This window comes from Engystomops pustulosus, chromosome 5, assembly GCF_040894005.1.
Source record: "Engystomops pustulosus chromosome 5, aEngPut4.maternal, whole genome shotgun sequence".
Taxonomy (NCBI): Eukaryota; Metazoa; Chordata; class Amphibia; order Anura; family Leptodactylidae; genus Engystomops; species Engystomops pustulosus.
This window is the reverse complement of record NC_092415.1, coordinates 193,763,295-193,788,404: the sequence shown is the minus strand read 5'-3', so window position 1 is coordinate 193,788,404 and position 25,110 is coordinate 193,763,295. Positions and strand designations below refer to the sequence as shown.

Here is a 25,110-nt window from a genome sequence, read left to right as displayed (position 1 = left end):
GTGTAAAACGGATTAAAAAAATTAATTTGCTTTTGCATTTTCTTAGGTGCTATGTTTTTATGGTTTTTCACTATGCACACCAAATTACACCTCCCTCTATTCTTTGTGTCAGTACATTCATGGAGGTACCAAATTTATAAACCGTAGGTTTTATTATGTTTTACTAGATATAAAAATGTAGTCTTCAAAATGAAACAAAGGCTCCAGGAGGGGAAAAGAGTTTATTTTCTTTCCTTAACGTCCTGGCCCTCTTCCATTTTCACTCCCCGTCTCCAAAAATCCATGCGCCCTGTATGAGGGCTAATTATCTGCCAGAAAAATTGAAGCTAGAAAAAATTTCCAATTAATGAACAACCTACAACTGCTTTGATTTTTTAGAGGCATCAAATTTACGGCTCACTATTGGCACCTCCCATTTATTCATTAGGTCCTACAATCATGAAGATTCCATTTCTGTATAGGTTTTGTTATAACTATACCTAAAAAAATGAAATCCTTTCGAGAGAAAAAAAAACGTAACACCAATAACTTTTCTATACTTAAAGGACATCTACCGATATTTTCACTGATGTTAGATGTCCAGCAATTACTTGCCCGTTTCTTATGGAACTGTTTCTAGTGCATAAAAAAACGACACTTTGCAAAGAAAATTCATTTTAAAACATTTTTATTTTTCTAAACTTTTTTTCTCTTTTCATTTTTTCCTATTTTTTAGGGCTCTGGGGGTAAGTTTTTGTCTCTGATAAACAAATCTATGGTAGTCATTTCCTCTGACCCTGTTGTGCTATGTTTAGTCTGTGATGTGCCTTTCCTATTTTTATATATGACTTTTATATTTTGAGATTTTAAGTTATTGGGAGGGTATTTATCATCAACCGGTGCTCATGTTCCTGTAGATGTATCCGGTGGATTGCTGTGCAGCATTTTATTTTTTTCTATTCAAGGTCTTACCTGACATAGAAAGAGCGAAGTCAACTACTTCTCACGTCAGCAGTGAGTGCGTCGGGGCAGGGACAAGAACACCCAACGCCGGCTCACTCCTCCACCAGCCATGCCCACTCCCCAGCCCGGTTGCCCCCCAGCAATAAGCTAGCGTTTGTGATTATTCTACGGCAGTTTCTGCCCCCCTTGTGTTGAACATTTAGCACTTTTTACCTGTTATTGGTGCTATGCTTTACACTTGGAAATACGTAAGGACATGTTGTACTTAGAGCTCTATTCTGTTATGTTTAAAATCCATTATAAAGGTAATACAATATACACAACATACACAATGTATACAGTATATCAACTTTAATTTCTTCTTCTAAACTTTGGTCTTAAAGTTCTCCCTCCCACTGATCCACCTGAAACACCTGGAACATGCCCAAACATAACTTCAATGAACTGGATAACCTTCCGTGGCCATTGCTATCTATTTCAATCAGGTTTCTTATCGTGGTATGGGGCATCGTTAAAATGTATTGAAATTGGTAAGTTCTACAAATTCTTTAAAGGAAAACACAGTTTTGTTTAGAGTGTCGATGTCATACTTTTCAAGAGGCTGCACTTGAAACCCTTACCATAAAAGAAAGAGATAACACAGTCCAAAAGAGGTCAATTGCATAGGAATAATCACTAAATATCTACACAGAAGCACCAAAGAAATAACACTCCCCAGCAATGTCACACAAATACTGCATATGTACACTGCATTGTGTTTTTGAGGCTTATTTTTGGTAAGTCATGTGGATTTTCCAATGAGAATGTGAATATTTCATCATAGCCGGTTACTGTATGTGATATAGGGCATTATAAAAGCACATCTACCACCAGGATGAAGGATTGTAAATCAAACACACTGACATACTGCTGTGTACCCTTTCTGGTAGGACTCAAAGGGGCACATTTACTAAGGGTCCGCACACCGCATTTCCGCCTGGTTTCCCGACTATTTCCCATTTGCGCCGCAGTTAACGTTGGTTGTTGGAGCACGTGATCGGATTTTGGCACCGACTTTCATGCAACACAAATCGGGGGCCGTGGCCGTCGGGCAACCCGAATGATTCGGACTAAGCGCGGGATTTAAAATTCAAATTGTGTCGCAAAACATGCACTCACATACACCAGGAAGAAGAAGTTGAACTCCGGGGACCTCAGCGAGGAAGCGACACATGCAGGATCTCGGGCGCACAATTTCACTCCGACTGTCTCTGTGTGTCTCTCTCTTTCCTACTGTCTCTGTGTGTCTCTCTCTCTGACAGTCTCTGTGTGTCTCTCTCTCTGACAGTCTCTTTGTGTCTCTCTGACAGTCTCTATGTGTCTCTCTCTCTGACAGGCTCTGTGTGTCTGACAGTCTCTGTGTGTCTCTCTCTCTCTGACAGGCTCTGTGTGTCTCTCTCTCTCTGACAGGCTCTGTGTGTGTCTCTCTCTGACAGGCTCTGTGTGTCTCTCTCTGACAGTCTCTGTGTGTGTCTCTCTCTGACAGTCTCTGTGTATGTCTCTGTGTAGGTCCTTTAGCCTACTAGTGGCGACAGTGTGTTCTGCTGTGCGGCAGCCGGCTGTCACCGGAGAGTGCTGGGAGGGGTGTTATGGTTATAATAAGACATGAGAGGATGTGTGGACAACCTTACCTTCCAGCAGCACATAGGCAAAGGCTTCCGCTCAGCAGAACATAATGTGGCCACCAGTAGGTTAAAAGACCTTTACTGACGCCACGGCCATATGATCAGTCACATGAGTATCAGCCGGTGACGTCACCCAGCTGTTTGGCCAAAGGAGGGTTGGGAGGGGTGCATAACAATGAACCGCGGGGGGGGGGGGGAGGGTGTGTGCATAAATTAGGTATGGGAGAAGCCAGGAGGTGCTCGGCCAACACGACCCTGAGTGCCTCCGGCTCATTTGAATATTTTGATAACCTTATTTTATGGCTCTGACGGAGGCTCGGAGGAAGCTTAAAAAGGCTCAGTCATCCGCTGCAGGTAAGGATGAAGGCTACGCTATAGGACAGTCTACCACCTGAGATAATGGTGGTAGATGACCTTTAAACCCCATGACATTTTTTACTGCTACAGTATAGCAGTAAATGAGCAATTCAGTGAATCGGTACTAAACCCTTCCTCCGGCAGGTGCCTGCTGTATAATGAGGAGGACACCCGCCGTAGATGGAAAGTGCACAGCCCATGAACCCTCTCCATATATCCCTAATCAAACTACAAACTACAGTTGCTTTATGAGGGGGAAGGGGTTAAAGTAGCTTCAGATCACTGAATATGTTGTGTAATAGCATCTCCCTAAGAGGAAGAAGAGAGAGCATATAGACTATAAGTATAGACTATAACATACTATGTGAATTTTATAGGTGGCCATTTAGTTTCAATTGAAGATGAATCAGAAGCCGATTTCCTCCGACGTCAAACTGAAATACACAGTGACAGTGTACAAAGACGATGGATTGGTCTTTACAGGACTGTGGAAGGTACCGAACCATTGTCTGTTCTACTGTCTTTCATACATTCTATATAGTAGAGGGCAATGGCTGCAGGAATTCTGTACTACAGAAACACAGGTTTTTTAGTAATTCCCCCCTGATCATATGTTTAATGGGGTGACAGACTGACCTCTACAGTCAGGACCTGATAGAGGCCAGATTAGGGGTACGTCTAGTAACTTATGTGTGACTGGTAACTTGCTGGTTTTGTCAGCCTTGAAATATACTCCAGAAATGTTTTGGTTTAATTTGGGAGCTCCTAAGGCATTTAGTGGGATATTCCCATATTCCATATAGCAGTCAGTGCTTGGCCCTGGTTATATAACACATGGATGAAGTTTAGTTCTATCCAATCTTTATCGTAAAGGAATACACAGCATCCATACATCGCCTGATATACAACTTGAGTTTTCTAAGAAAAAAAAAAACAGGTAACTTTATCAAGTGTAATTCTGTTTTTAGACAAGTGGCTTTGGTTAGACAAAACTCCCATGGACTATGTGAACTGGAAATCCTATAGAGACAATAAGGGAGATGAGACTGACAAGTGTGTGATGATGAATGCCAAGAAAGGAAGCTGGGACACCATATCTTGCACATCAAAGTCAGGATTCATATGTAAAGTTGTAAAAAGTAAGTAATTATAATCCTGCAACTTCTTGAAACATTATCAAAAGGTTTGTTTAAGGGGAACCTGACACCAGGGACCTCATTTTCACTAAAAACAGGTTGCAAAAAGCCCATTACACCTGCAGTGTAAATGTGCATTTCTTCTTTCTCTAAACATTTGCATTACAATATAATTGTGTGTTATAACTTATCTTGCACCATGACAACATCTTCTATGTAGTCCTAGGGGTTGGGTTTCTACACAGAGCTCACAGCCTGGTGAGCTGACATCAGTGGGAGGAGCTGTACAGGAGCACAAAGGTGGGGGCTAAGAGCTGAGCAGCACAGACAAGTCACAAGTTGTTTTTTTTAATGCATCCAAACCAAAGCCCAACCCCTGGGACTACACAGAGGATTCTGTCAGGATGCAAGGAAGGTTATACCACACTTGTACTGTAATACAAATCCTTAGAAAAAGAAGAAAGGTATATTTGCAATGCAGCTGTAATGGGCTCATGCAACCTGTCTTTAGTGAAAATGAGGTCCCTGGGTACCTAGCTCCCTTTAAGCGTAAAATAAGCAAAAATGAAATTATAGTCTGGGGCAAATATAAAAGCACGTGGATAATATACACAGGGTTTTTCCAATGTTATTATCTGGGACTTGTTCATATCAATATTTGAATGTCAATTTACATATAATTTAAGGCTCACCGGATGTAGGACATGTCCCATATTCTGTGGCATCGCCACCCGGCTTGGTCGTGGTGCGGCAAGACTTTGTCACCAGGTGCATAGACCTCAATGGGAACCTTGATCTGAATGCACAATTAGGCCCCCTTTATTTTGTGTAAATTTGGCCTAATGTAGGAAGGTCAGCTGATTAAGGTGATGATGAACATAGAATGATTCCACCATGAAAATGAAATCTTATGAATGAAATAGATTTTTGCAATTAAAATATACCAAAATCTCATGTATGACATGTGTTTTCTGTTAACAGCTCCGCCGCCCACAAAGAAGCCAATGGAGGAACCAGGTACTGTATGTAACAATATAGCAATGTAAGAAACAATTTATACCAGCAGCGGTACAATATTGTGAGCATTTACAAAAGATAATTATGAACATGGCCGACCTTATCCATGCGAAACCTGTGTGTTTATGCAGGTTTCTGGCCTATAGAGAGCAACAGCTAAAGATGTAAACTTGACTCCCTGAAAATATTCGGTATAGATGAGCAGAAATTACATTATAGTTAAATTTAAAAGCCATAAGATAATATACACATCTTTCATACACATGTTTTTATCCATTGCTATTATCAGTTTATATATATATTATTAAATTTATACACATATACATTTCAATGCCTAATTACATATATTTTAAGGCTCACCGCCCCCACAAAATTTACCGGAACCACCCAATGTAAGTGAAAGAATAAAGTCCCACAACCTTTTATCAGGAAGCTGTCATCAGGAATGTCATTTTGACAGGTTCCAATAACCTCTGGCATGTTGATTTCAAAAATTCCTTTCTGGTGTATCTGGATAATTTCACTGATTTTACTTGTTTCTTTAACATTACCTAGCTCCATGCGAGCAGGGTGTGGTGAGTCCCGGGGAAAGTAGCAGTTCAAATGAGAATTGCTTGTGGCAGTGAGTTGGAGAGGGAGTAGGGAAGAGGCTGAGGGAGTGGGAGGGCAAAGAGTGAGGGTAAGTGGAGAAGAAATTGAAGAGAAGACAACTTGTGCCTTATGAACCACCCCTTCCCCTGGATACATCACCCACTGCAGGCAGGGAGCCAGATAATCAAAAAACTAAATTAAAAGTAGTCAAATTTCTCAGATGCACGATAAAGGCATTTTAGAAATCCACATGCCAGAGGCTATTGGAACCTGTCACCATATATAAATGACATTCTTGATGACAGGTTACTTTTAATGTAGGAAAGTAATCTTGGAGGTAATAACCAGTGATGGGGAAAAATTCCACTATGTAAATGAAACCTTATGAATAAAATAGATTTTAGCAATCAAAATACACTAAAATCTGATATATGACATCTGTTTTCCGTTTACAGCTCCGCTCCCTACAGAGACCTCACTGAAGGAACCAGGTACAGTATATAACAATATAGCAATGTAAGACACAGTTATTACCAGCAGTGAAACAACATTGTGAGCATTCACAAAAACTAATCATAAGCATGGCCAACTTTTTCCATGTGAAACCCATGATTATAGAGGTTGCTGGCCTGCAGAGAGTAAACTTAAAATTCACACTTGGCCCCCATGCAAATATTCAGCATAGATGCGCAAAAGTAACATTATAGTGTAAGTTAAAAAGAAAATATTCCATACAACTTGTTATATTATCTCTGCTCTTTCAATTCTTAAAAGTCAAGGAGGCGGTCCTTTCCCTTTTTTTAGTGATGAGTTTACCCAAAACGCAAAGTTGAGGTTCATACCAAACCTTTTGGCTTCGGACCTCCTGGACTCGACCCTAGACTTCATTAGAAATTTGACACCCAATGCAGGTTCAGCTTGAAACCCCCACCCCCTTGATTCTGATAACTGCCATGTAATGCTCCCTAAAGCTTCTGTGACGCCATCTCCATCACCATACAGTAGCCTTTTCCTGTTTCTCTTCCTCCTATAAATTGATATCCCATATCTATATGTGCCTAGATTATGGTATCTTATTACCCCCCAAGTTGGGAAGGCCTCCTACCAACGTTGTGTTGCCCTGTGATACACCTTCCCCGCCCCACCTGGAAGCTTAACTCCTTCTGGTTTACCATCCTGCCATCTCCAAATTTTCCTAACAATGGTCTTCCTTTTTCCGCACACACGCAGATAACAGTGTTCTGGACCGTTGCGATGCTTTTTTAAGGCCATTGTAAGGGGAACTATGTCCCATGACATATACGACCTAAAGCGAGGCCTGGCCTGTAGGGAGACCACAGCAAAACTAGCAGCATTGCAAATTGAGCTGGACTATGTTCTTCTTCTTCCTTCTGAACAGCACCTACATAACTGGGGTTAAGCACAACGGGCTTACTCAACTCTCATGACTGATTCTTCTCCAAACAGAGTTACTTTGAACACAGGGGCCATTGTGGGTCACTGCTTGTCTGTCTGGCTAGAGTGGAGTTTCCTGCAGTTGTCACCGAGGTTAGGCATCTGAATGATGCCAATGTTGTCCTACATGACCCGAGAGAGACTGCCAATGCCTTTGGCGACTTTTATAGTACCCTATACTCATCTTTGTATACTGTAACCACCCAAGCGACGGTTGAATACCTCTCCTCACTTGCCCTTCCCTGTCTTCTGTCTCCTGAGGACAGCGCAGCCCTGGCAGCCCCAATTGCAGAACTGTAAATTGCTGAAGGTATCGCGGATCTGTCTAACTGTAAATCCCCGGGCACAGACAGCCTACCAGTCGAGTTCTATGAGCAACATGCGGACCTCCTGGCCCCTCTGTTGTATAAACTATATGACGAAGTGTTTGAAGCAGGATCTCTCCCTCACTCCATGGCTGAGGCACGCATAGCAGTAATCCCTAGGCTGAGAAAGGACCCAACACTCTGCGAATCTTACAGGACTACATTATTTCTCCAGGTTGATGTCAAAATATCATCCAAGGTTTTTGTGTGCGGAGCTAATTCAAATATCTTGTTGACCAAAGCAGTTTTGTGCCAGGAAAGTTCACTGCCCGTAATTTACGTAGGCTATTCTTGGATATCATGACAATGTAGGGTCTAAGTGTTGATCCCGCTGGACGTGGTAAAGGCCTTTGACTCAGTGGAGCGGTCTTATCTGTGGTTAGTGTTGGAAAACTTTGGGTTTCCCAGGGAGTTTGTGCTCTGGGTCCACCTCTTGTACGGTTTTCCTATGGCCTCAGTTCTAGTTAATTCCCTCCAGGCAGTTCTCATTGGGCAGGGGCACTCGCCAGGGCTGCCCCCTTTCCCCTCTTCTTTATGCTATTGCTGTGAAACCTTTGGAAGTAAGATTTCGGGGTTCCCATGGAGTCCACGGGCTGAGGGTGGGGGAGTTGGTGGAGACAGTTTTCCTTTATGCTGACAATACTTTACTTTTCCAGGAAGACCCTCACTGAACGTGGGTTTGCAGGTTATTACAGATTTTGGACTCGGGCCTCATGATCAACTGCGTCATGCACTCTGTGGCTGATTATTACTCATTGAATGTGTTCCGTTCGCCGGCTCTGGTGCGCCAGCATACTGGGGCATGGTCAAAACTCCCCCTTTTCCTCTCGGGTGAATTTAGTCCAGATGACTCTCTTACCCAAAGTCCTGTATATCCTGTGGCAATCACCTGTATAGAGTCCATGCATTTGTTTTTAGAAATTAATCAGCTGTATGGCCTCCTTTGTGTGGGTGTAATAGGCCAGGGGTGGGCACTCAATTGCTCTGGGTATTTCTAACTTTAAATTATTTAATGGGCGGCCCAACCATCTCATCTCCCCTGGATGTTTTCTACATTGAAAAACTGTGTACCATGGCACTCCTCATTGGTCCCTATTCTAGCCTTTTTGCTTCACCCAAACACCTCCTGTTTGGTGGGGACGGAAAGACTAGAGAGGCAGACCCCCTACTGTGCTTCTCTTATTGTTATGAGCCAGAGTATGCTCCCACTACTATTCTATTGGGTTCCACAGGTACATCCCCCCTATGGAATAATCCAGCCCATCCTGAACTTTCAGGGCTAGCTGGGGGGCCAAAGAGGACTATATGGGGAACATATGTGAGGACGGTGTTCTTCAATCGCTCCAGCAACAGAAAGAATCTTATGACCTACCAAACTCCTTCCACCTGTTGTACCTTCAGCTTCGGCATGCCATAAATACCCAGTTCACCGGGTATCAACTGGTAGATAATCCTTTCCCACAACCAGTTACCCATACGAATAACCAGGTTATTTTTATTGCCAGTTGGCATTTCATTGTGTCTTAGGCTATTTACAAAAAAAATCTTGTTAAGAAAGAGAGGTCCATGAGAGATCTCTAGCATGATACATAAGCTTCCTCTTCAAAGATGCCTTGAACTTATACTGTGTATTCCGCATATTCACCAACTCCACCATTGTACTGTTTCCATGCAACTATGAATAATTATTGACCACAAATGTGACCCAGTTGTCCTAACCTTCAGCCTCTTCCTTGATCCAGCTTTTTGTTGCCCGTTCACTACATGGCCCCTTTTTAACCTAATTGACAAATCCAAACCCCGAGTAGTTTGGTGGCAGAATGGGACTATAACACTGTCCAGCACAGTATTATTATTAATCAAATGACTTCACTGGAAAATATTTAGTGTGTCCTCTGTCTCGAGATTTTATAACTGTGATAACTTTTCAATCCATCTTTTTCTTCATAGAAGGAAAGCCTTCACACGGTGTGACTATTGCTGTGGTGGTTCTCGTCATTCTTGTCCTCGCTGGTTTCGTCTTCACAGTCATTTTTGTATTGAAGAGGAAAGTGATCAATCTACAGCCAGGAAATTATTTCATGAATAATATTTACTATAACAGAAGTCACGCGGCTGCGAAACAGGAAGAATCTTGAGCAAAATGAATATGCAAATCCTCAAAAGAAATCTACCGATACCTGTTACGAAAAATAGACTGAAAATACTTACCTCCGCTCCTCTTCATCTTGATCCTGGTGGTTCTCTGCCCTAAAACCTTCTTTGTATGTGCCAATATCACTTATAAACGTTGACATGAATGAAATTTATACAAGAATACTTGCCGATAGATTGGGGGAGATCCTTCGAGAGATTATACATCCAACTCAAAATGGTTTTGTGAAGGGTAGACATGGGGTGAAGAATATTAGAACGGTTCTCTCGGTTTGTGATTGGGCCAGGGCAAGGCAACAACAGATACAGGATGATGCAATTCTATCTTTTGACGCTGATAAAAGCGTATGATAGTGTAGCCTTGCCCTGGCTGAAGAGAGTTATGCATCAGATGGGAATAAGGCATTATTTTTACAGGGCACTAGCTATAGGGGCACATTTACTAAGGGTTTTCGAGAGTTTTTACGCGTTGCGACGCTGTGACATGTATTTAACTGGGGATTGTGTCGCACGCGATCAGATTGTGATGCGGCTGTGCTGGCTTTTATGCAACAGAAATCGGGGGGTAGCCGTCGCACGATCCGACTGATTGGGAATGAGCGCAGGATTTAAGTTTCAAATTGTGTCGCAAGACAATGCACTTACATGCACCAGGAAGAAGGTGAACTCCGGCGGACCTCAGCGGGTAGGCGACACGTGCAGGATATCGGGCGCACGATCTTAGTGAATCACGGCAGAGTGCATTATCGTCAGACAATGCACTTTCTTGAACTCCGCGGGACCAGCTAAGTAAATGTGCCCCATAATGTATAAGAATCCACAAGCACAAGTGGCCACTCGGGGAATTGTTTCAGATAAGTTTAGGTTGTATAGGAGAACTAGACAGGGTTGTCGCCTTTCTCCATTAGTATTTAATTTAGCCATAGATCCACTGGTAAGAAAAATTATACATGATAACGAAATATGGGGGGGGGGGGACATAAAAGCAGCACTTTTTGCCCACGATGTATTGATTTTTGTGTTCAAATAGATTGGATTATAGATACAATTAATACATTTGATTCTTTATCTGGGTATAAAATTAACCTTCACAAAACCAAAATCCAGATTTAGGCTAAAACACTAAGTGTGAACATAGCAAAGGTAAGTATTAGGGATTACATTTTGGTAAAGATATCACTAGGATTTACAGGTTATATTTAATTCCACTGATTGATAAGAGATTTAAAGCACTGGATGGATCTTCCCCTTTCACTTTTTGGCAGAAATAAATCTAATTAAGATGATAATTTTTCCTTGACTACTAATATAAAATGCAAATGTTCTCTTTTCTGATGAGACAAAAGCAATGTACTGTAAGAGACAAAATCTATGTTGCGAAAATTTCTATGGAAAAATAAAAGATCAAGGGCACCAGTGAAAAATCTTCAAGGGGGGCGATAGAAGATGGAGGGATTTCCTTTCGAGAGTTTGGAAATTATAATATTGCTACATTTGTGGCCCAATGGATTAACAGACAAAATAAATGTGTTGATTTGAAGACTAAAGAGGAGATAGCACAACCTACATCACTTTCACTTTTTCTACTCAGAAAACATCTAAATTAGACTCAGTTTGGATGAAGGATTAAAGATCTGTCTGGAGAATAATAAGAAAAAGATTTTTCTTACCACAGGAAATTTCAGAAATAATGACATTGCAGGATTTATTCAACTATCAAGCAATAAAAGGACATTAAAAGTAGGAAAAGGAAAAGGTTAACAAAGGTTTATGATTTGATAGAGCTTAAAAATAATTGCAGCTGTATTGTTAAAAGGTTAATAAAAAATGTTATAAAAAATAAAAATAATGGCAAAAAACTTTTACAAATTCTGGAACTATTTCAATTAGTAGGGATCTTACACAGGAAGATGGAGAAGACAGGTTGTTAAGAGGGTGGAGGAAAATACAGAGGATTACAAATTCTGAAAACTTAAAGTTTGCCCATGAAAGAAAGTTCCTAAATGATAATCCCCTAGTGATGTTAAAGGGAACCTGTCAGCATATATTCACCTTATAAACCACTTGCAGTATGTTACCAAGCAGCTGGACATCTTCCATATTGGGGGTCATTTACTAAGGGCCCGATTCGCGTTTTCCCGATGTTTCCCGAATATTTCCAATTTGCGCCGATTTCCCCTGAATTGCCCCGGGATTTTGGCGTACGCGATCGGATTGTGGCGCATCGGCGCTGGCATGCACGCGACTGAAATCGGGGGGCGTGGCCGAACCAAAACCCGACGGATTCGGGAAAAACTGCTGCATTTAAAAAAAAATATCTGTTGCGGAGCTTGCACTTACCTTTACTCAGCCCGAGCCGGTGAACTCCAGTGCGTTCCGATGCCGATGTTATACCTTAATAAATGCCGGACCCAAATCCACCGCAGAGAACGCGCCGCTGGATCGCGAATGGACCGGGTAAGTAAATCTGCCCCATTGTCTTTCTTTCATGGTCCAGTGTGGTGGCAGCATCCAGAAAATCAACTTTGAAGTGAGGTGTAAATTGGTTGTGTAAAGTCAAGGAGGCAGAGATTTTAACACTGAAGTCAAGCTCTCTCTTCCTCAGAAAGCTCTCGTCATTGTAATTGAGGCTCCTGCATCCAGATTTTAACACTGAAGTCAAGCTCTCTCTTCCTCAGAAAGCTCCCGTCATTGTAATTGATGCTCCTGCATCACTAACCAGATCTCCTGAAGTCCGATGCATGATCTCAATCACAGAGTAGGAAGCTTCAGAGCTTGACTTCAGTGTTAAACTCTCTGCCTCCTTGACTTTATGCCACCAATTTATATCTCACTTCAAAGTTGATTTTCTTGTTGATGCCATAACACTGGACCATGAAAGAAACAAAAACTAGAAGGTGTTACACTGTTTGACAATATACGGGCAGTGGTTTATTAGACCAATTGCTGGTGGAAGGTTGCCTTTAACACAATAAAGCTCCTTTTTACCTCCTAACTTAACAATTTTACTCAGTTTTATTGCTGTTTTAGCTCCTATCACTCAGTGATTCCAGAGTGAGCGGGGACTCTCTAAGCAGGCACTTAATGATCCTTCTGTGCTACGAGATGCTGTGTGCTGACAATGTGCTTAGATTATCAGGATACAAGGTTCACTTCATTTAGCTTCACTGTACTAGTATCTCACACAGAAAAAGAGAGATCAGACATGAGATCCATAGCATGGATATAACACACAACACTCAGCGCTGCTATCTCAGAGTAAGTCTGTGCATGCAGTCTTGCTGGCAGGAAGTGTCTGTGTGTGAGCTACTAATGGTGGGGGAGTAGCAGAGATCACACTGCAATCTGAGAACTGCAAAAACCACGCAAATGTTCAAGGTGAACGCTTCCATTGTCTAGGTAGTGCGTATGTATGGGGCACGAATACCAAACGCCGGCCCATTTGCCTCTGGACCCCTCTACACCTTCTTGGCTTAGAACTGATGTGAGGAGGGAAATAATTGCAATGCTTAGCATTTCACAAGGCATTGCAATTTTTCCAGGGCTTCTACGACAATTTTCTGGCATAAAAGCCCTAATAAATGTTCCCAATAGAATCTGAACCGTGTGATCCTCCCATCGTCAACACTGTGATCTTAGATTATAAATAATGCAACACACAGACAACAATGAACAACAGTGTACACAACGCTGAGCTCTGGACTAAGGGGATGCGACGGGCTGCAGGGTGAGAGTGGTGCTGTTACCTGTGGGATGGCTGGGCCTTGTGGTGCCCCGCAGTCTTACTGACTTGTCATGGTCTCAGGTGGACCCGAGGGTTTCCACAGGAATGGTTCAGAGGACTAGGTTTACCCTGCCACCCAATATACTCAAGGATTACAGACTGAACAACCACTCCTCCCTTTCCTGTTACATGTAGGGCTTGTGGGTGTGGCCCTCATTAGCATATCCCACCTACCTTCCAGGGGGTTCTAGGAAAACTGATAAAATAGATATACTACCTGAAGCATTTCACACCACAGACTGCGGTTATCACTGTTGCCAGGTTGTGTGTGTTGTAGGTTCAATGTAATTCATTCTTTGCCAACTAATTACAGTAACACAAGGAAAACAGTCTACATAAAAACATGTTTCCTCATGAAACACATAAATTACCACTTGTGCACTATGATAAACTATATATGTGTGTATTGTATGTGTGTAGTTATTGTTTGTGTTTAGTGTAGTGTTTGTGTGTAGTGTATGTATATAGTCATTGTATGTAGTTACTTTGTTCAGTTACTGTGTGTATATACTGATTGTATATTTGTAGTTATTGTTTGTGTATATAGTGTGGTATTTTTTTTTAGTGATTTTAAAGTGATTGGGGCAGATTTACTTACCCGCTGGATTCGGGTCCGGCCGGGATACATTAAGGCAGTTCCTCCGCCGTCCACCAGGTGGCACTGCTGCGCTGAAAAGCATCGGAACGCGCTGGAGTTCACCGATGCGGCGGTTTTTCCGAATCCGTCGGGTCTTCGTTCGGCCACGCCCCCCGATTTCCATCGCATGCATGCCGGCACCGATGCACCAAAATCCGATCGCGTGCGCCAAAATCCCGGGGCAATTCAGGGAAAATCGGCACAAATCGGAAATATTCGGGTAACACGTCGGGAAAACGCGAATCGGGCCCTTAGTAAATGACCCCCACTGTGTGTAGTGTGGTGCATATTTTTAGTCCCATTGGGCTCTTAATCAGACCATGTCTCGAAACAAATATGAAGATATGAAATGCCATCTTGCTAACTCTTTCCTGTCTCGCTTCCACGCTCAGGGTCCTGTGCCCCCGATCACCTGATCCATTACCCGCATCACGTGCCCCGGCGTGACGTCACCATCACGCGGTGAGGGAGTGTCACCCCCGGGACGGCGTGCGCTCAATAGCACTGACCGGAAATGATATTCACCACCTGACAGGTACAGAGAGGTTTTCCTCTCTACTATTGGCCACTGCTTATTTAAAAACCCAGGTGTCCTAGTCACACATTACCCCCAGACGAAGGCTAGCGCCGAAACGCGCGTCGGGGCTTCTGTGTCAGACCGCAGGCGAACTTACTACAATGGGTATGTGCAATATGATTACTTCACTGCTATCATGACAAATATATTTGTTTACCTTTAGAATAGGACATATAATAGAGCTGTCCTATTTGTTCCATGATAAGCTATAATGAAATGTGTGCTTTTTAGATTAAGATATGCCCCCTATTGGGATGCACAGGCACTATGCACTTTAAACATTATGCATCGATTTCAGGATCATTCCTCCTTTTGGACTTATAGCATATCTCCTCAGGCACACCTCCCCCTAGGAGGGTAGCACCCATTCCCATGTACCACCCTGCAAGATTTGTCTGATTTTGTGTAGTGTCTCCGCTTTCCCTTCTATGTGACCAGCCTGTTCTTGTTGCTTTTAAAGTGTTTGTCATTTGATTTGTAATAAAGATTAATTGTACTTTATAATCCTTTGGTTGGAATGGCTTTTTTGTAGATAGGTTTCCTGTGCCATGATCTAGAATTAAACATCATATGAAATATAGGATCATCACAGACTTTAAAGAAAAGATCACAGATCTTCTGTTTTTTACTAACCAGATGACAAGTGTCTCGGTCTACCCAAGCTCGAAATCCCATCCAGATTAGCAGCTAGTCGTGTCTGTGTAGAAGCCGCTCCTTCTTCCTGGTTCATCTCCATCCTGGCCCCTACTTATTTTAAACTGATGAACTATAATATGGCTGGGACATCAATATCAAGAACCTGGAAGCCCCTTTCACACCACAATGCGCCACAGCTGTACGAGTAATGGCTGCTACATCTGTATTGTCACATAACATTGAATAACGTGTCATGTTAACAGATTTGGCTTATAATAAAGAAAAATCACCGACTGCTTATTCCTCAGGACGAAGCCTGGCTCTTCGGAAATACTTGAGGACTATGGTGAGGTGGTGCTGATGGGAGGAGAAGGAGCATTAGACACTGTTACCAGATTTATTATCAACATATGTAATCTTATACAATGTATACAGTACATAGTGATACCTTTTCCGAAATCCTAAGACAGCAGTCCCTGTCCACAAGTCTCCTGATGAACTCGTTGTCCAAGAAAGCAACAGAAATAAGGTTATATCAGCTTTATCCATCTCCCGGCCCTTCCTCTACGGTATGTCACCACTAGCACATTAGTTTTAGTGTATGTGTGTTTTCATATGTTTGTGTGTATAAATGTATTTCTGTGGTGTATGTGTGTAGCTGCTGTTTGTTCGAAAGAGGGGCCCCCAGGATTGGCTAATCTGGGGGACACATGGCCACACAACCCTCCTTGCTTAAAGGGAACCTACCACCCCGATTCTACCTATAAAGGTAGAAGGGGTGGTAGGTGGATGGATGGGACGTGAGGATAGCCCTTTTTTGGGCTAATCCTCACGTCCCGGGTGTCTTTTAGAAAACTTTATTGTAGCTATATGCTAATTTTTTTTATGCAGCTACTGGGGCGTGGAGTAGCCGGACATGAGGCTACTAGTCGCGGCTACTCCATGCCCCAGTAGCCACGTTACTCCACCTACCAGATAATCTTCGGCGCGCAGCTCCTGGTAGGCCTTCGGCTGCGTGGCCGCGGCTCCGAAACTACTGCACATGCGCAGTAGACGGGGGACTCGGACGAGGGCGTGCAGCTACCAGGAGCTGCGCACCGAAGATTACCTGGTAAGCGGAGTAACGTGGCTACTGGGGCGTGGAGTAGCCGCGACTAGTAGCCTCATGTCCGGCTACTCCACGCCCCAGTAGCCGCATAAAAAAATTAGCATATAGCTACAATAAAGTTTTCTAAAAGACACCCGGGACGTGAGGATTAGCCCAAAAAAGGGCTATCCTCACGTCCCATCCATCCACCTACCACCCCTTCTACCTTTATAGGTAGAATCGGGGTGGTAGGTGCCCTTTAATTTAACCACTTTCCATTAATTTAGGTAAGAATTAGTGTTTGTTTGCCTGCTACTTAAAGGGAACCTACCACCACAAATCTACCTATAAAGGTAGATTGGGTGGTAGTTGGATCAATGGGACGTGAGGATAGCCCTTTTAAGGGCTAATCCTCACGTCCCTGCACTTTTTTGATAACTTTATTAGATATTTATTCAAATTTACTTATGCGGCTACTGGGGCGTGGAGTAGCCGCATCGGAGATTACACGAGGCGGCTACTCCACGCCCCGGTAGCCACTTTACCCCTCCTACTCACCCATCTTCGGCGCGAAGCTCCGCGTAGCTGCGCGCCCTCGTCTGGCGATGCTGCCGTCTGCGCATGCGCAGAAGAGCAGGCCCGCGCCTGCGCGGTCACTGCTCCGAAACAGGCGCGGGCCTGCTCTTCTGCGCATGCGCAGACGGCAGGATCGCCGGACGAGGGCGCGGAGCTGCGCGCCGAAGATGGGTGAGTAGGAGGGGTAAAGTGGCTACCGGGGCGTGGAGTAGCCGCCTCGTGTAATCTCAGATGCGGCTACTCCATGCCCCAGTAGCCGTATAAGTAAATTTGAATAAATATCTAATAAAGTTATCAAAAAAGTGCAGGGACGTGAGGATTAGCCCTTAAAAGGGCTATCCTCACGTCCCATTGATCCACCTACCACCCAATCTACCTTTATAGGTAGATTTGTGGTGGTAGGTGCCCTTTAATTATACGTTTTGGTTGTTTTGGCAGTAGCACCTTTATGATGCCATGTTTTTAATTCATCTTTAATAATGCTTCAAGTTTCAGGAAGTGCCGCGACTCTTCGTTTTTTCAAAACTTTATCCTATACCTGCAGCCCTAGCAGGCAACGCGACTGCACTCCTGCCGTGCTGGATTCACGGGAATCTTTCTCCTACAGTATCTGGATATTCGAGACCTCAGAAAGGGTGAGCCGCACAGATTTGTTTCATGTTTGTGATATATTAGGTAGGGTTTGTGCTGCCATGTAGTGTATGTATATAGTGATTGTGTATCTAGTTACTTTGTTCAGTGTTTGTGTGTATGTACTGATTGTATTATTATGTGATTAATCAGACCATGACTCGCTTCCACGCTCAGTGTTCGGGGTCCTGTGCCATGATCTAGAATTAAACATCATATGAAATATAGAATCATCACAGACTTTGAAGCAAAGTGAATAGTTCCTCTGATTTTTTTTACTAACCAGATGACAAGTGTCTCGGTCTACCCAAGCTCGGAATTCCATCCAGATTAGCAGCTAGTCGTGTCTGTGTAGAAGCCGCTCCTTCTTCCTGGTTCATCTCCATCCTGGGCCCTACTTATTTGAAATTGATGAACTATAAAATGGCTGGGACATCAATATCAAGAACCTGGAAGCCCCTTTCACACCATAATGCTCCACAGCTGTATGAGTAATGGCTGCTACATCTGTATTGTCACATAATCTCGAAAAATGTCTCATGTTAACAGAGTTGGTTTATAATAAAGAAAACTCACCGACTGCTTATTCCTCAGGACGAAGCCTGGCTCTTCGGAAATACTTGAGGACTATGGTGAGGTGGTGCTGGTGGGAGGAGAAGGAACATTAGACACTGTTACCAGATTTATTATCAAGTTATGTAATCTTATACAGTATATACAGAACATAGTGATACCTTCTCTGAAGTCCTAAGACAGCGGTCAACAAGAACTACAAGAACTTGTTCAAAAAACAACAGAAATAAGGTTATATCACTTTTATATATCTCCCCAAAATCCTAACAAATACCCAGAAAAAAACTATATTTGAAGCAAAGTTCATAAATCTTCTGTTTTTTACTAACCAGATCACAAGTGTCTCGGTCTACCCAAGCTCGAAATCCCATGCAGATTAGCAGCTAGTCGTGTCTGTGTAGAAGCCGCTCCTTCTTCCTGGTTCATCTCCATCCTGGGCCCTACTTATTTGAAATTGATGAACTATAATATGGCTGGGACATCAATATCAAGAACCTGGAAGCCCCTCTCACACCATTATGTACCACAGCTGTACGAGTAATGGCTGCTACATCTGTATTGTCACATAACATCAAAAACATGTCATGTTAACAGACTTGGCTTATAATAAAGAAAAATCACTGACTGCTTATTCCTCAGGACGAAGCCTGGCTCTTCTGAAATGCTATGGTGAGGTGGAGCTGGTGGGAGGAGAAGGAGCATTAGACACTGCTAATAGATTAATTATCTACATATGTAATCTTATACAGTGTATACAGTACATAGTGATACCTTCTCCGAAATCCTAACACAGCAGTCCACAAGAACTCATTGTCCAAGAAAACAACAGAAATAAGATCATTTGGTTCATATATCTCCCCAAAATCTTACCAGATATCCAGAAAAAAACTTTTTATTTGAAATTAATAAATGAAATAAATGTTCCCCATAGAATCTAATTCCGGTTAATCTCCCATCACCCGAGCTGTGATCTTAGATTTATAATTCTTAGATTCTTTTAGATTCTTATAATGCAAATCAAGAAGGAACGACACAGACATAGCAAGTAAAATAAAGTAGTAGAAGTTCATACTTTGCATGTGTATATTGTATATGTGTATATTGTATATGTGTATATTGTATATGTGTATATTGTATATGTGTATATTGTATATGTGTGTATTGTATATGTGTATATTGTATATGTGTATATTGTATATGTGTGTATTGTTAACTCTCATCACTAAAGAAGAGCAGGCAGTGACATCCAGTGGAATAAACCTGCAGGGAAACCATGGCCCCCGCCCGGCCCTTCCTCTAAGGGAGGTCACCTCTAGAGCATTAGTTTTAAACACTGTTAATAGATTTATTATTATTATACAGTGTATGCAGTATGCAAAATCATACCTTCTATGAAATCCTAAGACAGCGGTTCCTGTCTACAAGTCTTTTGATGAACTCACTGTCCAAAAAAACAACAGAAATAAGATTACATAATATATATATATATATATATATATATATATACACTCACCAGCCAGGGGAGGAAACCTGCAGGGAAACCAAGGCCACTATCCAGCCCTTCCCCAAAGCGAGGTCACTTCTAGAACATTACTTTTAGTGTGTGTGTGTGTGTATGTGTGTAGTTATTGTTTGTGTGTAGTGTATATAGTTATATATCTGGTTATTCTGTTCAGTGATTGTATGTATGTGCTGATTGTATGTCTGTAGTTATTGTATGTGTGGTATATATTTTTAGTGACTTTACAGTGATTGTGTGTAGTGGGGGGAATATATTTTAGTGGGGGGAATATATTTTATGTGTGTAGTGATTGTACATTGAATGTGTGCAGCGTATGTGTGTAGTGATTGTACAGTGAATGTGTGCAGCGTATGTGTGTAGTGATTGTACAGTGAATGTGTGCAGCGTATGTGTGTAGTGATTGTACAGTGAATGTGTGCAGAGTATGTGTGTAGTGATTGTACAGTGAATGTGTGCAGAGTATGTGTGTAGTGATTGTACAGTGAATGTGTGCAGCGTATGTGTGTAGTGATTGTACAGTGAATGTTTGTAGTGTATGTGTACAGTGTATGTGTGTAATGATTGTACAGTGAATGTGTGCAGTGTATGTGTGTAGTGATTGTACAGTGAATGTGTGCAGTGTATGTGTGTAGTGATTGAACAGTGAATGTGTGCAGCGTATGTGTGTAGTGATTGTACAGTGAATGTGTTCTGCGTATGTGTGTAGTGATTGTACATTGAATGTGTGCAGCGTATGTGTGTAGTGATTGTACAGTGAATGTGTGCAGCGTATGTGTGTAGTGATTGTACAGTGAATGTGTTCTGCGTATGTGTGTAGTGATTGTACATTGAATGTGTGCAGCGTATGTGTGTAGTGATTGTACAGTGAATCTGTGCAGCGTATGTGTGTAGTGATTGTACAGTGAATGTGTGCAGCGTATGTGTGTAGTGATTGTACAGTGAATGTGTGCAGCGTATGTGTGTAGTGATTGTACAGTGAATGTGTGCAGCGTATGTGTGTAGTGATTGTACATTGAATGTGTGTAGCGGTTGTACAGTGAATGTGTGCAGCGTATGTGTGGTAGTGATTGTCTGTGTGTTTATACCGATTGTGTTCAGTGACTGAATGTATGTAGTAATATGTGTGTAGTGACTGTACAGTGAATGTGTGCAGTGTTTGTGTGGTAGTGATTGTCTGTATGTTTATAACGATTGTGTTCACTGACTGACTGAATGTATGTGAGTAGAGATTGTGCGTGTAGTGACTCTGTAAAGTAAATGTATGTAGTGATGTGTGTGTATGACTTAAAAAAATGAATTGCCATCTTTTGGGTCTTCGTTCTGATCTCTAGATGTTGGAGGTCCATCAGCTTGGTCTTCGTCCATCCACTCTTTCTTGTAGGTCCTGTAGTTTCATCTAAGAAGAAGTGAAAGAAGGAAAAGCTTATTAAAAGAATAGAAACATGGACATTTATCGAGGTTTCTATGCCAGAAAACTGACATAGAAGCCCTGAAATAATTGCAATGCCTTGCGACCTACCAAGCATGGCAATTATCATCCCCTTTAGGCCAGCTCCCACCAAGAGGCCTAGAGGGGCTTAAAGGGGGTTATGACTGGCGGCGGAGGAGGATCACTACCTCAAACATTGACATGGGTTTTCTGCACAAAACTATGCCATATAGGAGCTTCCATGATCCACTGATGCGCCGGCGTATAATAAATTTCCCCCATATAAACATTTTTATATAAACCTCAACATCTATCCAGAATTTCTCTTGTACAGTGATAAGCAGTGTACAGGGAGCTATGACACCACCCCACATGAGTAATAAAGGTACTTGAGACCTCTCACCTTCTCCAATGTTACGCTTACCTGATATTTATGATAGGGATTGTTTGGGGCTAGTGTGGGGGGGTTACCACTTTCTTCCCCTTTGCATGGACTGATGGTACACAGCCGGCAGGTTGGAGGGGTGAAACAGGAGCCTTTGAAGACAAACTCTTTCCTGTCTCGCTTTCATGCCCAAAGCTTGGGGTCCTGTGCCATGATCTAGAATTAAAATTTAAATATATAAACTATTAGGATCATTACAGACTTTGAAGCAAAGATCACAGATCTTTTGTTTTTTAACTAACCAGATCACAAGTGTCTCGGTCTACCCAAGCTCGAAATTCCATCCAGAAGCTAGTCGTGTCTCTTTAGAAGGTGGTCCTTCTTCCTGGTCCAAGTCAATCCAGGAGCCCTATTGATATGATAATGATGAACTATCATTTGGCTAGGACATTAATATCAAGATCCTGGAAGCCCCTTTTCACACCATAATGCGGCACAGCTGTACGAGTAATGGCTGCTACATCTGTATAGTCACATAGGGGCAGATTTATCAAGCTGTCTGAAAGTCAGAATATTTCTAGTTGCCCATGGCAACCAATCACAGCTCAGCTTTCATTTTACCAGCACTCATTAATATTTTAAAGGGGAACTGTGATTGGTTGCCATGGGCAACTAGAAACATTCAGACTTTTAGGCAGCTTAATAAATCTGCCCCATAATCTTGAAAAAGTCTCATGTTAACAGAATCGGGTTGTAATAAAAGAAATTACAGACTGCTTATTCCTCAGGATGAGGCTCGGCTCTTCAGAAACACTTGAGGACCATCATAGGAAGTGCTGGTGGGAGAAGAAGGAGCATTAGACGCTGGTAAAAGATTTATTATCTTCACACATAATCTTATACAGGATATACAGGACATATTCAGAACTGTCTGAAATCCTAAGACAGTTGTCCCAATCCAGAAACCTCCTGATGAACTTGCCTCCTAAGAAAACAACAGAAATAAGGTTATATCACAGTGGCGTAACTACCGCCGTAGCGGTTGCTACGGGGCCCGTGAGGTTCAGGGGCCCGGGTATGCACGCTCCCTGCAGTGCTTTGCCCAGGCCCCTCCCTCTCTGTCCAGCTACTGCCCACATCTCTCCTCGCCCACCCACCTCTTTCCGGGATCGCCTGCCCTCTCATCTCCCTGACCCGCCCGTTCATCTCTCTGACCCGCCGCCAGCCACCTCTCTGACCTGCCTGCTCATCACCCTGCAGGGCTGCACAGTCGCCAGTCTGCCCCCCTCCCACGCTCGCGCTCCCCCCCTGCTGCCCCCCCCCCCCCTGCCGCCTGAATGCCTCCGGAAACCCACCTGAACACCTGCCTGAACACCCATACAGCCCCCAAACTTCCTAAAAGGTAAGTATATACAGATGTATTTCTGTATGTATATATGTATTTATATGCATATACTGTGTGTATGTGTATATATTGCATATATACTGTGTATACATGTATATATACTGTTTATATATGCATATACTGTGTATAAATGCTTTGAAGCAAATACTGTATTTTTACATGCATACATTTATATAAGCATATATATGTGCACATTTAAATATATGCGCATATATATATATATATATATATATATATATATATATGATGTATGTGTGTTTTTGTATATGGTACGTATGTATGCTGTATATACTGAATGTTTGTGTATTTGCTGTATGTGTGTATATTCTGTATGTAAATGCAGCATATGTGTATATGGTCCTGCATGTATGTGTATATATGGTCAGTGTATGCTGTATGTGTGTATGTATGTATATATATATATATATATATATGTGTGTATTGTAAATGTATTATATGTATATAATGTGTATACTGTATGAGTTTGTATATACTCTGTGTATTAGTGTATAAATGTATATGAGTGCATAAATGTGTGTGTATAAGTGTATACTTGTATGTATATGGGTGCGAGTATACGAGTGTAGAACTTTATGTGTGTGTATATAAAGGTGTGTATATATCAGTGTATAAATGTGTGTAATTGTATAAACATGTCTGTATAGGGGTACATTGCCAAGAACATATGGGGTACGTATATCTGCCCGCAAATTTGCTGCCGGATATACTTCCCCCATAGGCTTCTATACCGCCTGGGCTCGGTACGGTGAGCACAACGAGTACTCACTGTTTCAAGCAAAAGAGATAGAGCGCGCTCAATCTATGGCCATGAGAACGATCATGCGGCTCTATTCTCTATGGAGAGGGGAAGGGTGAGCCGCGACCACCTCTCCTCTCCAGCGCGCCCGACGTGTGCCCGATATATATATATATAATATATATATATAGCCCCACGCAGAAATCTGCTATGGGGCCCAGCCTCTCCTAGTTACGCCCCTGTTATATCAGTTTCATCTATCTCCCCAATATCTTCTCTAATATGCACAAAAAATCTTTGGGGGACATTAATCATAGTTGGTCTCAGGTTCGCCTGTTTTTGCACCTGGTTTGCTCTTCTTTTTGGCTCCTGATCTGGTTTTGGATTTGTCTCATGTCCGATTTATTTGCGCCTAAATTAGCGCCAAATTTGTCTCAGATTGTTAGATCTCATTTGTGAGCAATAATGAAAGGAGACTGAGAAAATGTGACAGAACGTTCAGGGCGTCATCTCTGCTCAAAAAAACTATCATTGTGATGTAACTGCAGGGACTAAAAGTTAGAGATGTAAAAAAAAATAAAAATAAAATTCTTGCTGAAATGAGTCTTTGCCTTTTTTATTATAATGTACAGTAAATGGAGACTGATAATATTCTCAGATCTGTACAATAAGACAATAATCACTCCCAGAGATGATCCCATAGACAATGATGAAGTCGTTACTGGAGAAATTTTACATTTTATAACTGCTCCGAAGTATTTTCCATGTTGCATAGAGGTTATTCTTCATTTGGGAACCTAAAATGTATGTTTTTTGTAATGAAAAGGGAAGTTTTTTGGAAGTGCAGCTGCTCAGAGGAGGTGCATTTTTCTGCCTTTTTTTGCGCCTTTTTAGGCGCAAATTAGTGATAGATCCCGTGCAAACATCTGTATAGGACGCACTCACTGGGGCACATTTACTAAGGGTCCGCAGCCGCGAATCCGTCGGGTTTTTCCCGAATATTTCCTCTTTGCGCTGTATTTCACGGTATTGTGGCGCACGCGATAGATTTTTGGCGCAATCGCGCCGACTTTCGCGGGACAGAAATCGGGGGGCGTGGCCACCGGACAACCCGAAGGATTCGGAAAAACCGCAGAATTTAAAAAGCCATTTGTGGCGCAAGATCAAGCACTCACATACACCAGAAAAAAGCAGGTGAACTCCGGCGGACCTCGGCGCAGCAGCGACACCTGGTGAATATCGGCGCACGGACCTTAGTGAATCCCAGCAGAACCCGAATCAGCGTCGGAGAACCCGCCGCTGGATCGCGACTGGACCGGGTAAGTAAATGTGCCCCACTATGTCAGATAAGGCGCAGGGACTCAAAACCAATAAGTGTCGAACTTTGCCGTGCGCCAGAAAATGGCGCATAAATGCGCCAAATTAACGAGA

At 42.5% G+C, this 25,110-nt stretch overlaps 1 protein-coding gene across 1 annotated transcript in view; it reads left to right on the top strand.

Moving 5' to 3' along the window:
- The window catches only part of LOC140134160 (macrophage mannose receptor 1-like), a 66,690-nt gene extending 56,696 nt beyond the window's left edge, over positions 1-9,994 (top strand). Inside the window, exons 26-31 of the mRNA XM_072154797.1 lie at positions 1,326-1,472; positions 3,341-3,457; positions 3,932-4,102; positions 5,081-5,116; positions 6,163-6,198; positions 9,478-9,994. Coding sequence (XP_072010898.1) covers positions 1,326-1,472; positions 3,341-3,457; positions 3,932-4,102; positions 5,081-5,116; positions 6,163-6,198; positions 9,478-9,665 — 695 coding nt within the window. The 3' untranslated portion in view covers positions 9,666-9,994. The remainder of the gene's footprint in view (positions 1-1,325; positions 1,473-3,340; positions 3,458-3,931; positions 4,103-5,080; positions 5,117-6,162; positions 6,199-9,477) is intronic.
- Positions 9,995-25,110: the final 15,116 nt, after the last annotated feature.